General features: G+C 58.0%; 1 protein-coding gene across 1 annotated transcript in view; it reads right to left on the reverse strand.

Moving 5' to 3' along the window:
- Positions 1-5,276, reverse strand: part of LOC116462404 (mesothelin) — a 10,606-nt gene extending 5,330 nt beyond the window's left edge. Inside the window, exons 1-14 of the mRNA XM_058433945.1 lie at positions 4,926-5,276; positions 4,399-4,442; positions 3,983-4,032; positions 3,492-3,612; positions 2,936-3,015; positions 2,611-2,740; positions 2,344-2,537; positions 2,028-2,118; positions 1,855-1,954; positions 1,405-1,583; positions 1,152-1,307; positions 834-976; positions 632-759; positions 174-268 (exon numbers count right to left, since the gene is read on the reverse strand). Of these exons, the coding sequence (XP_058289928.1) occupies positions 174-268; positions 632-759; positions 834-976; positions 1,152-1,307; positions 1,405-1,583; positions 1,855-1,954; positions 2,028-2,118; positions 2,344-2,537; positions 2,611-2,740; positions 2,936-3,015; positions 3,492-3,612; positions 3,983-4,032; positions 4,399-4,442; positions 4,926-5,010 (1,596 nt within the window). The 5' untranslated portion in view covers positions 5,011-5,276. The remainder of the gene's footprint in view (positions 1-173; positions 269-631; positions 760-833; positions 977-1,151; positions 1,308-1,404; positions 1,584-1,854; positions 1,955-2,027; positions 2,119-2,343; positions 2,538-2,610; positions 2,741-2,935; positions 3,016-3,491; positions 3,613-3,982; positions 4,033-4,398; positions 4,443-4,925) is intronic.
- Positions 5,277-14,542: the final 9,266 nt, after the last annotated feature.

Raw genomic sequence — 14,542 nt, forward strand, 5'->3', positions numbered from 1 at the left:
GCCCCTCCTCCACTCGCCCCTCCTCCACATGCCCCTCCTCCACCTGCCCCTCCTCCCCTCGCCCCTCCTCCACATGCCCCTCCTCCACTCGCCCCTCCTCCACATGCCCCTCCTCCACCTGCCCCTCCTCCACTCGCCCCTCCTCCACATGCCCCTCCTCCCGCTGGCCGTACCAGCACCGCATCTGTCCGCAGCTTCATGAACGTGGCCAAGTCCATGCTCACATTCTGCTGACTGAGAGCCTTCAAATCCTCCGTGGGGGCCCCACCTGCCCACCGGGAGAGATGCCGGAGCTGAGACCTCGCCTCACACCCCCAGGCCCTTGACCACGGGCTACAGGAAGCCCACTTGCCTTAAAGGGCTTCCTTTTTTCCTTAGGGATTCCAGGGCCTGGGTTTGCCTGGCCGCCTGACCCCCGGGCGTGGGAGACTCTGGAGGTGGCTGGCGCCCTGAGCTGGGGTCAGAACCCGCAGCCCCTAAGGCCACACACACCCTGGGGGCAGAGGGCGGGTGAGCACCCAGTTACCCTGGCAGCAGGCGGCCCAGCAAGGCAAAGGCCTGGCACCCCCCAAGTGGAGTCTGTGGCTCCCCCGTTGTGGTGCCCACCCTGGCCAGGGACTCCCTGGCTCACCCAGGAAGGACTGGATCTTCACGAAGTATTCCGACCCATTCATGTTCTGGAAAGCAAGGCGGGCCTTGGGATAGAGAACGTCCAGCTGCCTCGGGCCACACGTGTCCAGGTCCTGGGGCCTGATCGCCCTGGGGACAGGGTGGGTGGACAGTGAGCGCCAGCACACGGACCCACCTTGCCAGGCAGAGCTCTGGGGACTCACCAGATGATGCTGGGGGGCACGGAGCTCAGCTGCTCAGGGCTGAGGGAGCATAGGTACCCAGGGTAGAAGGCGGTCAGGGTGTCTAGGGTGTCTTTGTCTAGCTGGCCCCTTCCCATCACAAAGCGGTCAATCACGGTGGCCACCTGTGGGAGGGGGTCATTGAGGAGCCCTGTGGCAAGGAGAGATGTACCCCTCCACCACCAGCATAACAGGCTGTGCCCCTGACCCCAGGCCCGCCCAACCTCAGGCTTTGTCCCCCACTCTGCCCCTCAGCCCTGCCCAATCTCATGCCACGTGACCCCCAAGCCAGACGGTCACCTGAGCACTCATTTCGTGCCCTTTGCTGACTTCAAGCAATGCCTTCAGGGTCTCCAGGGACGTCACATTCCACTTGCGAATGTCCTCAGGGCTCATCTTAAGGAAGAGGTGGTCCAGGTACTGGATCACAGACTCGGGGTAACCTTGTGGGTAGAGCTGCAGGCCAAGAGACCAGGAGGGCCCACGTCACTCCCAGCGGGGCTGGGGATGGCTTGGACACAGCAGGCCGGCGGGAACCTGAGTCATGAACTACCTCATCCAGTTTATGCTTCAGGACATCCAGCTGCTCGTAGGTGAAGGGGATGGCGTTCACGTGGTCCATCTGGGCGGCCAGCAGGGCTGCATCCACGCAGGCTTCCAGCTCCCACTTCTTGTAGAAGATGAGCCTCTCGTTTATCTCGTGGGCCTCCTTGCCTGGGGGACAGGCTGTCCCTGCAGGGCACAGGAGTCAGGGGTCAGGGCCGGAGTTCCTTTGACCCCTTCTTCTTCCCACACCTGCTGTGAGATGAGACCTTGGGCAATTTGTGACCCTCCCCGTGCCTCAGTTTACCCACTGGCAAACAGGGATTCTGTCCACTCTCTGTGGTTATAATGGGACATGCTGCAAAGCCGGAGAGGGGCAGGTGAGACCCTGAACTGCAGATGCCCACCCCCAGGGGTGCTGCCCAGCCTGGTGCCAGACTGCGCAGGGCATAGCACTCACTCTCCACGTCCCGCCGGAACCTCGGCCGGAGGACAGTCTGTTCAGGCTGCCGCCAGGATGGGTCCTGAGAGGAGCGTTGCCGCCATGCGGCCACAATGCCCTGAGGACAAGCAGGACCCGGGCTGAGCCTCAGGTGGCTGAGCATCCCCACGGGCTGGGGATCAGGGTCTCACCTGCGGGATGCTGCGGATGATGGGCTGGCCCAGCACGGGCAGCAGGCCCTGCAGAGCGTCCAGGGTGGAGACAGACCACGTCGACGGGGGGCTGTGCAGACACGGGGCACAGCTCAGGGACCCCCAAACGCAGCCCCAGATAGAGAGGGAAGAGTCCAGGCCATACCCCCTGGCTGTGGCGGGGACGCTGGGGGCATTGGCAGGGTTGTGGCAAGGGTGACTGACCCTGGGCCTTGAGGCGTGGCCGTGGGTGTCCTCACGCTGCTCATGCCACGCCGCCAGGTGAGCCTTCGAGGTTCCAGACACCTTCACTTACCCGTAGGGGGGTCCTCCGCCCTGCAAAGCCGCCCTGGCTGCCTCCTGCTGGTCCTGGTCCAGGGGTCCCAGGCAGCGCACCAGCCGGGGTAGCACCACTTCTGCCGACTCAGCCACAAAGCGCCCAGGCAGGTCGCAAGCCAGGCCTCCCAGAGCCTGCACATCAGCCTCGCTCAGCAGAGACCCCCGCACGCCCTGCAGAGAGGCCGGCCTCAGCACCTTTGGAACTGCTGAGCCCTCTCCGCCCTGCGCTGGCCCCAGCCCCTACCCGGCAGGCCAGAGCCGCAGCCAGCAGCCGCTGTCGCTCAGGAGCCTCCCGAGGAAGCAGGTCCACGTTGGCCCTCGTTACGCGGGAGAAGAAACGGGTGCAGGCCTGGGGCCCCGAGAACGCGGCTGGGCTGTGGAGAGAGGGTGCTGGGGACAGGCCGCACCGATCACACCCGGCCCCACCCTGAGAGGTGGCCCGGCCTGCCTCCACGTCTCTGCTGTGGCCTGGGGTCCGAGGCAAGGAGCAGGGGGTTGGGGGCTGAGGGCTGGGGGGAGAAGCCGGGTGGGGTGGGTTCAGGGGGCGGGGGGTGGGGGGCAGGGCCTACTTGAGGAATAGCAGCAGGTCCAACGGGAGGGCGTCCAGGTCCTCGGGGGGCTCGGAGAGCCGGTGAGCCAGACAGCGCAGCTGCAGGGGCAGGGAGTCCAGCACAGAGCGTTTCGGGCCGCCACCCACGTGATGGGCCAGGGTCGCCTGGCCAGTCTGCCCACCACAACACACCCCTGCCCTGGCCATGAGAATCTGTGGGATCTCTGGCCGCCTGCAGCGCTGCCCCAGGGGATGTGGGCTCCTGTGCCTGGCTGCCGCTCCCCTGCCCCGGGTCTCACCCACTCCCCTGCAAAAGATTCACCCTTGGGGCAGAGCCTGAAGGGGGCCCAGCACACAGGGCCATATCAGACCTGCTCCGGGGGAGCTGGCCCCTGATGTGGACAGGCACCCTAGTGGTCGGCTTGGGTGGCCAGAGGAACTCTGGGAAGAACTAGCCAGGGAGAGATGGCAGCAGGGACAGAGGGGACTGTGGTGCCGAGATGGGCACTGCAGAGCTGCCTATGACTTCCTCAGCCCCAGCTGTGCCCACCTGCCTCAGCCCAACTGAGACTGACCTGCTCTGCTGAGAGCTTGACGTTCTTCTGTCCCAAGGCCACAGCCAGCTCCTGGACACGCTCCGTGCTCAGGCCAGAGACCTCCGCACACCGGAAGCCAAGGAGTTGGCGTGGCGAGAGGCTGCAGGAGGGGTTGTGCTGGGCACCCACGATCACCCCTCCCCGGCAATGCCCACCAGTGCTCCCCAAGCCCCACAGCCCCACCTCTCCCCGGAGGACCCCCGTGCTCCCTGCAGACCTCCCCCCAAGGCCAGGTGATACCCTCAAGGGCCGGGAGTCGCCATCACATGGGGGGTGTCAGTCCCTCCCGCAGTCCGGAGCCCAGGCAGATCTGCCGTGGAGCAGAGGAGGAAGGGGGAGGGCACGCGGGGGGAGGGAACACAGGGAGGGAACATGGGGAGGGGGTGCAGGGGATGGGGCCCCCAGCCCATCCTCAGTCCCCAGGGCCCCTGGAGCCTCACTCTTGAGGGCTGTGAGGACCCCGGACCCACCTGGCAATGTTAGGTTCGTTGGCCAGGACTCCGTCCAGGGGCGCAGCCTCCTGGGGGCACAGGGCCTGCTGAACATGGCTCAGACCAGCTCTCTGGAGCAGGAGTTCCCAGGTCCCGCTACCCCTGGGCCCAGGTACTCCCCAAGTTCAGCTACTTCGCAGGCCCGGCTGTGTCTCAGACCCATGGGCTTGGCTACTTCTCATCCAGCTACTTCCCGGACCCAGCTGCAATTTCAGCTCTGCTACTCCCCAGACCTGGCTGCTCCCAGGCCAGTCATATGCAGGTCCAGGTGCCCCTTTGCAAGCAGGGACCATGGAAACTGGCAGGCACCGTGGATACGTGACAGAGAGAACACAGTATGGCACCCCCACCTGGGACCTGAAGACCCTCCCCCGTTTCCCCAGAGGAGACCTTACCTGCCCTGTCTCTCCAGCCAGGGCCCTCGAGGGCTGTACCCATCCTAAAGAGGCAGAGGGGACAGCTTGGCGGGGGGGCGGGGGAGGCCTCTGGGGTGTGCCCTGACCCAGCAGAGGAAGGAGGCAGAGCCCCGCTGCCCCCGCAGCCAGCCCTATGCATGCCCCAAAGCGGCAGAGGCCGGTGGCTCAGGCCCATGTACCCTGTGTACCCCATGACATCACAGTCCCCCAGGCACGGGGTCTACACTCCACCAGGGAGCCCGGCCTTCCGCATCTGTCCCTGAGACCCGGCTGCTTGGCCGGTCAGACCACCCATCCCACAGACATCCCCACTGTGTCCTAGGCCCCATCACTCCCTGGCTGGGTCTCCAGCTCCAGTCACCTCTGGGGGCAGAGACTGCTGCTGGGACTTGGCCACCACAGGCACTCCAGGGAGAAGGCAGGGACAGGCAAAGCCTTTGTGAGGGCCCGGCCCACAAGGCCCCTGGGCCGTCCCCGCCTCACCCGCAGCCCCTTCTAGTACCTACCGAGGCTGAAGAGCAGGAACAGGAGGCTGCTGAGGGCGGGGGTCCCACAGGACCCCAACAGGGATCGAGCTGTTAGCAAGGCCATGGTCTGCGTCTGTGGAGGGCAATGACTCAGGATGGGACTCCCTGCTCTCACCCCACACCTCTGTCCTGGGCCAGCCTGGGGCCACGTGGGCCCAGGAGGGGCTCCCAGGGCAAACTTCTGTGGCACCTGCAGCTTGCGTCCGCACCCTGGCCCTGCCCTCCAGCCACCAAGCCCTCTGTCTCCCCGACTGGCTCCTCCTGTCCAGGGGAGGGGCTGGGTCTGAGATCCCGGTCCCCAGCCCAGACAGCCCAGGCGTCAGTTGGCGCCCACCCCTCTCCCGAAAGGGCAGGGCAGTGTGAGCAGAGCTTAGATCAAGCAGCCGGGGCCACCGCCCGCGCAGGCTGGCCTGAGTCTCCCCACACTCTCACAGGAGGACAAGCAGGTCCTGCTGGGGTTGTGTCCAGCAGCCCCCTCGCCTGGATGTGGCTCCCTCCCTTCTCCCCCGCCCTCAGCTGCAGCAGACCCTGCCAGGCAGACAACACCCTTGGGGCAGGAGGGGCGCTGCGGGCACAGAGGCCGCCGCCCCTTCCCACCCACCAGCGTCTTTTTGGGCCACTTGGCCTCTCTGAGCCCACTTGCAGGTGCAGTCCAGGTGGGGCAGGGCCGGGCCAGTGAGCAGCCTGGGGAGCCCCTTGTACTCTCTAGGGTGGGGCCCGGAGGCCTGTGGGCTAGTGTGGGGTGGGGAAGTGGGTGGGGAGCCCCTCCCTGAACAAGAATTGTCCTCCTGGGGTGGGGGTGGGGCCCGCAGAAGAGGGAACCGGCTTCTACACTCACCCCTTTCAGGAAGGCCACCACGGCTGAGGAGGATAGCGCTGCCTCCAGAAAAGCTTGGCCCAGGCCCGGGGGCTCCACCCACAGCTCAGAAATGGGGGTAACACGCTCATGCTCAGCGACCCTGTCCACAGGCAGAGCCTGCCTGGTCTGCCCGGCCACTGGGGAATGTCTCGGGGAGCCACAGAGCCTCCCGGTGACGGACTCTACTCCCCCCAGGCCCCAGAGGAAGTGGGGAGGCCCCTGAGGCTCTGAACACCTTGAGAAGGTAGAAGAAAACAGACCCCTCCACAACCAGAAAGTGAGCGGTGGGTGGGACCCCCAGCCCTTGGGGTGCGTGAAGCCAGGCAGGAAACGTGGCCATCGGATCACGGGGGACCTGGGCACCCCCCACCCCATCCATGTGACCCAACGACCTCAGCACCTGGGGTGGGGGCTCCCTGAGGGCCTGGCCCTTCCTGCTCTGAGGGGCCTCTGCAGGCCACGGGGGGCCCTGGAATCTGCATCCTTTACTCCTGCAGGAGGGCTGGGCTGGGGCCATGGAGGCACCTGAGCTGCCTTAGGACTGCCGCTTCCACACAAATGGGTCTGCGTGTGCCCTGCAGGGTGAAATCTGCGTCCAGCTGAAGCCTGACCATCACTCTGGTGCTGGAAGCCCGGTCTGAGGCGGCCCCAGTTCTCCAGATGGAAGGCGCAGATTCCATCCACACCACAACAGAAAGAGCTCAAAGGTTGTTACTTACAGATCCCAGAGAGGGAGGCACCGTGGGTCCCCCGGCAGCTCTCCGTCCACGCGTCACAGCAGACAGGAGTGGCCGGCCAGGCAGAAAGAGGAGTGCGTGGCGCTGGCAGCGCCCATGGGGAACAGGACGGCCCCTTTCGGATCTCGGGCCAATGCCCACACGTGGTCCTCTAAAGGGCGATGTGAACAGGGGAGCCCAGCCCCCAGGCCTCCGAGGCCTTCTGCACGGTTGGGTAGGGAGCTTTACCCCTAACGCCCGGGCAGCCCCCTCCCTCCAAGTCCCAAGTGGCCCCTCCCAGGTCCCAGTGGGCCCGGCCCAGGGTAACTGACGTGCAGGGTGATTGGCCACACCTGAGCCTCCTCTGCCTCGGTTTCCTCAACTGGGAAGTGGGGGTGGAGAGCCTGGCAGCCTCCCGGGCCGTCAAAGGGAACAAATGACGGCTTTGCCCGGGGCAGCAGGGAGCGGCGGCGCCTCACGCCGCAGGAATGTGTGGGTGGAGACCCCGCGCAGGAGCCTTGGACGGGCAGCGAGCCAGGCCCGGCCACCTGGGGGAGGAGGGATGCCCAGGAAGGCAAAGCTGCCCACGGTGGGCATGGGTGGAAGCCTGGGCCCAGGTTTCCCGGGATCCCACTCTGATTCTCGGGTGCTGAAACCCAGGGAGCAGTGTGGCCCCCCCAGTTGCAGGTCAGCAGCTCTGGACGGCAGCTACACAGGCCAGACAGGACCCCCGGGAGCACAAGCCTGACCCCCAGCGCAGTGTGGGCCTTGCAAGGCTGTGAGCCGTCCGTCTCAGGGCTGTGGGAGCACACAGGTCAGGGAGGCAGGACGGGGGCCAGCTCCAGGCACACGCACACCCCTTCCCGCGGGGTCCACTGGAACGGAGCTGCCCCCGGGCGCTCGCTGGCCTGCGAAGTGTGAGCTGTCTTCCCCACGCAGCTGGGCTGGCTGCCTGCTGCTGAGGGAATGCTCCTTCTGACCCGGGCCCTGTCCCTGAAACCCCTCCTGGCACGTCATGAGCTCTTATCCCCAGTATGGAATCCGCCTCCGCTATGAACACCTGCAAAGGTTTGTTTGCTGAACGGAGGTGTGCGCAGCGGTCATCTCTGGTCTTTTTCCACGGAGTGGGTTTTCTATTGTGACTTGCAGTGGAACCTGACCTTCACGCACACAGAATTCAGCAAGGCTGCCAGGTGTAAGCGTCAACTTACAAATGTCAAGAAGGGATTAAGGGCCTTTTAAAAACTCCCTTCCACAGAGAACAATTGAAAAATTGCAGACACACTGCAGCAAACCAGTTACCCAAGGGCTCTGGGGAGGGGACAGAAGGCAGCCGGCTTGGGAGGGAACTGACAGGTAAAGGGAGAGGCCAGCTCAGAGTGGCATTCCCTTTGTGTCCACGCAGCTTTGCCCTGAAGGAGCCGCAGGTCAGCTGCGGTGCTGGGAAGTGGCCCAGGCTCCCACGGACACCCACCACTTTCCCGGCCAAAGGCCAAAGGCAACCAAGGGAGGAAGCCCAGAATCCTCAGGGCCCAGAGCTCGAGGAGAGGCCTCAGCCGGAGGAGCCAAGGAGGGGCCCACGTGCCCAGCTGAGCCCTGAACTGAAGGAGCCGAGGAGGGTCCAGGAAGAGCTCGGAGGGCCCCGTAGACAAGGCTGAGCCCTGAACAGGAGCCTCGGAGGGGCCCCTGTGCCCAGCTAAGCCCTGAACCAGCAGAACGCAAGCTGCAGACAATGATGAAAACACGCTGTGGCCAGCCTGGGCTCACCCTTCAGCCAGCACCGTGGGAGGCCGACGCGGGAGGGTCAGTTGAGGCCAGAAGTTCAAGACCAGCCCAGGCAACGTAGTGACACCTCATCTCTATAAAGAATTTTTAAATGAGGCCCTGTGTGGTGGCTCACACCTGTAATCCCAGCACTTTGGGAGGCCGAGGTGGGTGGATCACTTGAGGTCAGGAGTTCGAGACCAGCCTGACCAACATGGAGAAACCCCGTCTCTACTAAAAATATAAAAAATTAACCAGTCGTGGTGGCACATGCCTGTAATCCTAGTTACTCGGGAGGCTGAGGCAGAAGAATCACTTGAACTCAGGAGGTAGGGGTTGCGCTGAGTCGAGATCACGCCAGTGCACTCCAGCCTGGGTGACAGAGGGAGACCTTGTCTCAAAAAAAAAAAAAAAAAAAGGCCAGGCGTGGTGGCTCACGCCTGTAATCTCAACACTTTGGGACGCTGAGGCGGGCGGATCATGAAGTCAGGAGATCGAGACCATCCTTTCTAACACAGTGAAACCCCGTCTCTACTAAAAATACAAAAAAATTAGCTGGGTGTGGTGGTGGGCACCTGTAGTCCCAGCTACTCAGGAGGCTGAGGCAGGAGAATGGCGTGAACCCAGGAGGCAGAGCTTGCAGTGAGCCAAGATCGTGCCACTGCAGTCAGTCCAGCCTGGGCAACAGAGCAAGACTCCACCTCAAAAAAAAAAAAAAAAAAAAGCCCGGGCGTGGTGGCTCGCGCCTGTAATCCCAGCACTTTGGGAGGCTGAGGCGGGTCATGAGGTCAAGAGATCAAGACCATCCTGGCCAACATGATGAAACCCCGTCTCTACTGAAAAAAAAAAAAAAAGAAAGAAGAAAAATGAGAATATCTGTGTGATTTTTTTTTTTTTTTTGAGATGGAGTCTCGCTGTGTCGCCCAGTCTGGAGTGCAGTGGCGCAATCCCGGCTCACTGCAACCTCCACCTACCGGGTTCAGGCCATTCTCCTGCCTCAGCCTCCAGAGTAGCTGGGACTACAGGCGCCCGCCACCACACCCAGCTAATTTTTTTTGTATTTTTTGTATTTTTAGTAGAGACGGGGTTTCGCCGTGTTAGCTGGGATGGTCTCCATCTCCTTACTTCGTGATCCACCCACCTCGGCCTCCCAAAGTGCTGGGATTACAGGCATGAGCCACCACGCCCGGCCATATCTATGTGTCTATGTGATTGAAAGAACATAGATTCCTACCTCATATTATATGCAAAATTTACTCAAAGCCAACCATAGACCTGAGTATAAAAGCTGAAACTATGAAACCTTTAGAAGGAAATTCAAGAGGAAGTGTTTGTGGGCTTGGAATAGGCAGAGACCTGTTAGATGGAAGAGAGAAGGCAGAAAGCATAACTGATGCTGCTGCTCTTTGAATGATGCCATGAAGAAAACAAAGAGCCAAGCCACAGAATAAAAGAAATATTTGCAGGACATATACCCAGAATTTACAAGGAACATTTGAGGTTCAATGATAGACAGACAATCCCGTAAAACCCAGGCCATGTGCGCTGCAACACGGCTGAGCCTGGAAACGTGGACACGTTGTACAAGTCCCTTTAGATGAAACATCCAGAGCGGGTCAATTTAGAGAGACAGGAAGTAGATGAGTGGTTTCGTAAGACCCGGGGGAGGGAGACCAGTAAGGGGCACTGACTGCTAAGGGATATGAAGTTTCTTTCCTTTTCTTTTTTTGAGATGAGTCTCACTCTGTCACCCAGGCTGAAGTGCAGTGGCGTGATCTCGGATCACTGCAACCTCCGCCTCCAAGGTTCAAGCGATTCTCCTGCCTCAGCCACCTGAGTAGCTGGGACTACAGGCACACACCACCACACCTGGCTAATTTTTGTATTTTTAGTAGAGATGAGGTTTCACCATGTTGGCCAGGCTGGTCTCAAACTCCTGACCTCAAATGATCAGCCAGCCTCGGCCTCCCAAAGTGCTGGGACTACAGGCGTGTGCCACCATGCCCAGCTAATTTTTGTATTTTTAGTAGAGACGGGGTTTCACCATGTTGATGAGACTGGTCTTGAACTCCTGACCTCAGGTGATCCGCCCGCCTTGACCCCCCAATGCTAGGATTACAGGCCGCAGCCACCACGCTGGGCCTGAACAGTACTTCAAATGAGTAAATGGGTGAGCTGTATGGTGTGGATTATCTCTCAGTAAAGCTGTTATTTAAAAATGGGCAAAAGATTTAAACAAACACTTCACACACACACAAAAAGATACAAAAGCCAGGTGTGGTGGTGCACGCCTGTAGTTGCAGCACTTTAGGAGGCTGAGGTGGGAGGATCACTTGACCCAGGAGTTTGAGGCTGCAGCGAGCTATGACCACGCCACTGCACGCCAACCTGGGTGACATAATGGGACCCCATCACTGCAAAAACTTTAAAAACTAGCCAGGCGTGGTGGCGCAGGCCTGAAGTCCCATCTACTTGGGAGGAGGAGGTGGGAGGATAGCTTGGGGCCAGTTTGAGGCTGCAGGGGGCTATAACTACGCCCTGGGTGAAAATCCTGTCTCAAAAAATACACACCACACGATCAATCTGAATGTGAAAACAGGCTCATTGTCATCACCGCTCATTAAATGCAAATGAAATCCACAAGGAGATACCGCTCACGACACACCCACTGGGCATTACTCATTAAGGAAATGCAAATTCCATCCACAGTGAGAAATCCACAGTGCAACACCCCACATTACACACCCACTAAAATGACTAAATTTAAAAGGACTGACAATGACAAGTGTTGGCAAGGAAGTGGAGCAACTGGAACTCTCAGAGGCTGCTGGTGGGAGTGCAAATGGATACAGGCAGTTTTGTTTGGCACTTTCTTAAGAAGTTAAACTTATACCTAACCACGCCACTTAGCTATTCCACTCCTAAGGAATGTCCCGAGAGAAATGAAAATGTGTTCACACAAAGACTTATGCATGAATATCTACAGCAGCTCCATTCACAATAGCCAAAAATGGTTTAAAAAAATATATATATATATACACACATACACACACTTCCATCAATAGATGAACAAACAAAATATGGCATATTAACACTGTGGTGCACTGTCCAATGATAAAAAGGGAAATACTGTCTCATATACGAAAAAAATAAATGAATTTCAAAATCATTACGCTCAATGAAAGAGGCAGACTCAGAGTACATAAGGTATGATCCCTCTTATATAAGAATTTAAAAGGCAAGCTAATCTCTTCTGACAAGAAGCAGATCAGGGGTTGCCTGGGGATGGGAAACTTCATCAGAATGAAGGATTCTTATTCAACAGTTGCAGGAGAGAGAAGCAGACTGCAGAGACCCTAGGAAGTCTCTGGAAGGTGAGGAAAATGCTGTGTCTTGACTGTGGTGATGGATTCGTGGGTGTGTATAACTTCCAGGACTGTTTGAATTATATGCTTTATTTTCTTCTTTGGAGGCGGCGTCTTGCTCTGTCGCCCAGGCTGGAGTGCAGTGGCACAATCACGGCTCACTGTAGCTTCAACCTCCTGGGCTCAGGTGATCCTCCCACTTCCTCCTAAGTAGCTGGCACTGCAGGTGCATGCCACTGTACCCGGCTAATTTTTTTAGAGATGGGGTCTCGCTATGTTGCCCAGGCTGGTCTTGAACTCCTGGGCTCAAATGATACACCCATCTTGGCCTCGCAAAGTGCTGGGATTATAGATGTGAGCCAGCGCACCCAGCCTGGAATTATATAATTTAAATGGATGCATTTATTATACATGTTTAACACAATAAAACTGATTTAAAAATTAATAGCGGCCAGGCCCGGTGGCTCATGCCTGTAATCCCAGCACTTTGGGAGGCCGAGGCAGGCAGATCATCTGAGGTCAGGAGTTTGAGACCAGCCTGACCAACATGGCAAAACGCTGTCTCTACTAAAAATACAAAAATTAGGCTGGGCACAGTGGCTCGTGCCTGTAATCCCAGCACTTTGGGAGGCTGAGGCAGGTGGATCACTTGAGGTCAGGAGTTTGAGACCAGCCCAGCCAACATGATAAAATCCCATCTGTACTAACAATACAAAAATTAGCTGGGTGTGGTGGCAGGCACCTGTAATCCCAGCTACTCAGGACGCTGAGTCAGGAGAATCGCTTGAACCCGGGAGGCGGAGGTTGCAGTGAGCTGAGATCGCGCCACTGCACTCCAGCCTGGGCGACAGAGCAAGACTCTGTCTCAAAAAATAAAAGTTAGTAGTTTAACAAGCCCTGATGAGGATGTGGAGGGACAGGAACCCCCGTGTGCTGCTGGTGGGCAGGTTAGAGGGTGTGACCTCTGTGGAGAACAGCTTGGTGGTTCTGCAAAAAGTTAAACAGAAAGACCACATGACCCAGCAATTCCAGGAAAACAAAAGAATAAAAAACAAGAACTTGAACAGATCCTCACACACCCATGTTCCCAGCAGCATTATTCACAACAGCCAAGGCAGAAACAACCCCTGTCCATCAACTGATAGATAAACACAATGTGGTCCATCCATACAATTACTCATGGAAAAAAACAGACTATGGAAAAAGAATTTTTTTTGAGACGGGGTCTTGCTCTGTCACCCAGGCTGGAGTGCAGTGGCACCATCTCAGCTCACTGCCACCTCAGCCTTCCAGGTTCAAGCGATTCTCCTGCCTCAGCCTCCTGAGTAGCTGGGTTTACAGGCACCCACCACCACTCCCGGCTAATTTTCGTATTTTTTAGTAGAGACAAGGTTTCACCATATTGGTTAGGCTGGTCTCAAACTCCTCACTTCAGGTGATCCGCCCACCTCGGCCTCCCAAAGCGCTGGGATTACAGGTGTGAGCCACTGTGCCCGGCCTCTGTGAAATATTTCAAAGAGGTTTCTTCTGAGCCAATACGAGTAACTGCAGCCCAGGGAAAACAAAGTCAGGAAGCCTCAAGTGTGTGATCCTGAGGCCGTCAGGTTAGAAATTTGATTTTGTACATGCCAGGGAGGCAGCAGTTATAGGCAGACATAAACTACATACGTCAGTGTACATCAGTTCAGCCCTAAAAGATGGGATATCTTTTTTTTTTTTTTTTTTTTGCGATGGAGTTTTGCTCTTGTTGCCCAGGCTGGAGTGCAATGGCACAGTCTCGGCTCACTGCAACCTCTGCTCCCGGGTTCAAGCAATTCTTCTGCCTCAGCCTCCCAAGTAGCTGGAATTACAGGCACCCGCCACCACGCCCAGCTAATTTTTGTATTTTTAGTAGAGACGGGGTTTCACCATGTTGGCCAGGCTGGTCTTGAACTCCTGACCTCAGGTGATCTGCCCACCTCGGCCTCCCAAAGTGCTGAGATGACAGGCATGAGCCACCGCGCCCGGCTAAAGGTGGGATATCTCAAAGTGGGCTGGGGAGTGTGTTCCAGGTGTATTCAGATTCTCTTTAACTTGTAATTGGTTAAAGGAGTCAGGCTCAAACTGGGAGTCAGCAAAAAGGAATGCGTAAGGTCCCGTAAGGACTCTGTGTCAGAGTCCGCCCCCTCCACTGGGTCACAGTGACCCGTGTAACAGGAGGGTGGGCAGCAGGTGCGACCTAACGTCTGCCCGGCAGGGCCTTAGGTCTCCTTTATAATTTGGTATCTTATTGCCAGAGTCTCTTTGTGAGTCTTGCGATCTGTACTTTAACATGAATGCCGGGTGGTTGTTAAGCCTCAACTCCAGAAGGGAGGGGTACAAGGAGGCTTCCCGATTCCCTTCCCATCATGCTTGGGAACTCTTGTCTTAAGGTTTTCTTCGGGGTCCCCTTGGTCAAGTGGGGGTCCTTTCAGTTGGTGTGGGACTTAGGATTTTAGTTATACAATGAAATATCATTCAGCCCTAAAAGGGAGTAACATTCTGACACATGCTACAATGTGGATGAACCTTGAAAACACTTTGCCGGCCAGACGGGCGCGGCAGCTCACATCTGTAACTCCAAAACTTTGGGAAGCCCAGGAGGATGGATCACTTGAGGTCAGGAGTTCGAGACCAGCCTGGCCAACGTGGTGAAACCCCATCTCTACTAAAAATACAAAAATTAACCAGACATAGTGGCTCATGCCTGTAGCCCCAGCTACTCAGGAGGCTGAGGCAGGAGAATCGCTTGAACCCAGGAGGTGGAGGTTGCAGTGAGTTGAGATCGTGCCATTGCACTCCAGCCTGGGCGACAGAGCGAGATTTTGTTAAAAAAAAAAAAAAAAAAAAAAAAATTGCAGTGGGCGAGGGGGT

This window comes from Hylobates moloch, unplaced genomic scaffold, assembly GCF_009828535.3.
Source record: "Hylobates moloch isolate HMO894 unplaced genomic scaffold, HMol_V3 SCAFFOLD_23, whole genome shotgun sequence".
Classification (NCBI taxonomy): Eukaryota; Metazoa; Chordata; class Mammalia; order Primates; family Hylobatidae; genus Hylobates; species Hylobates moloch.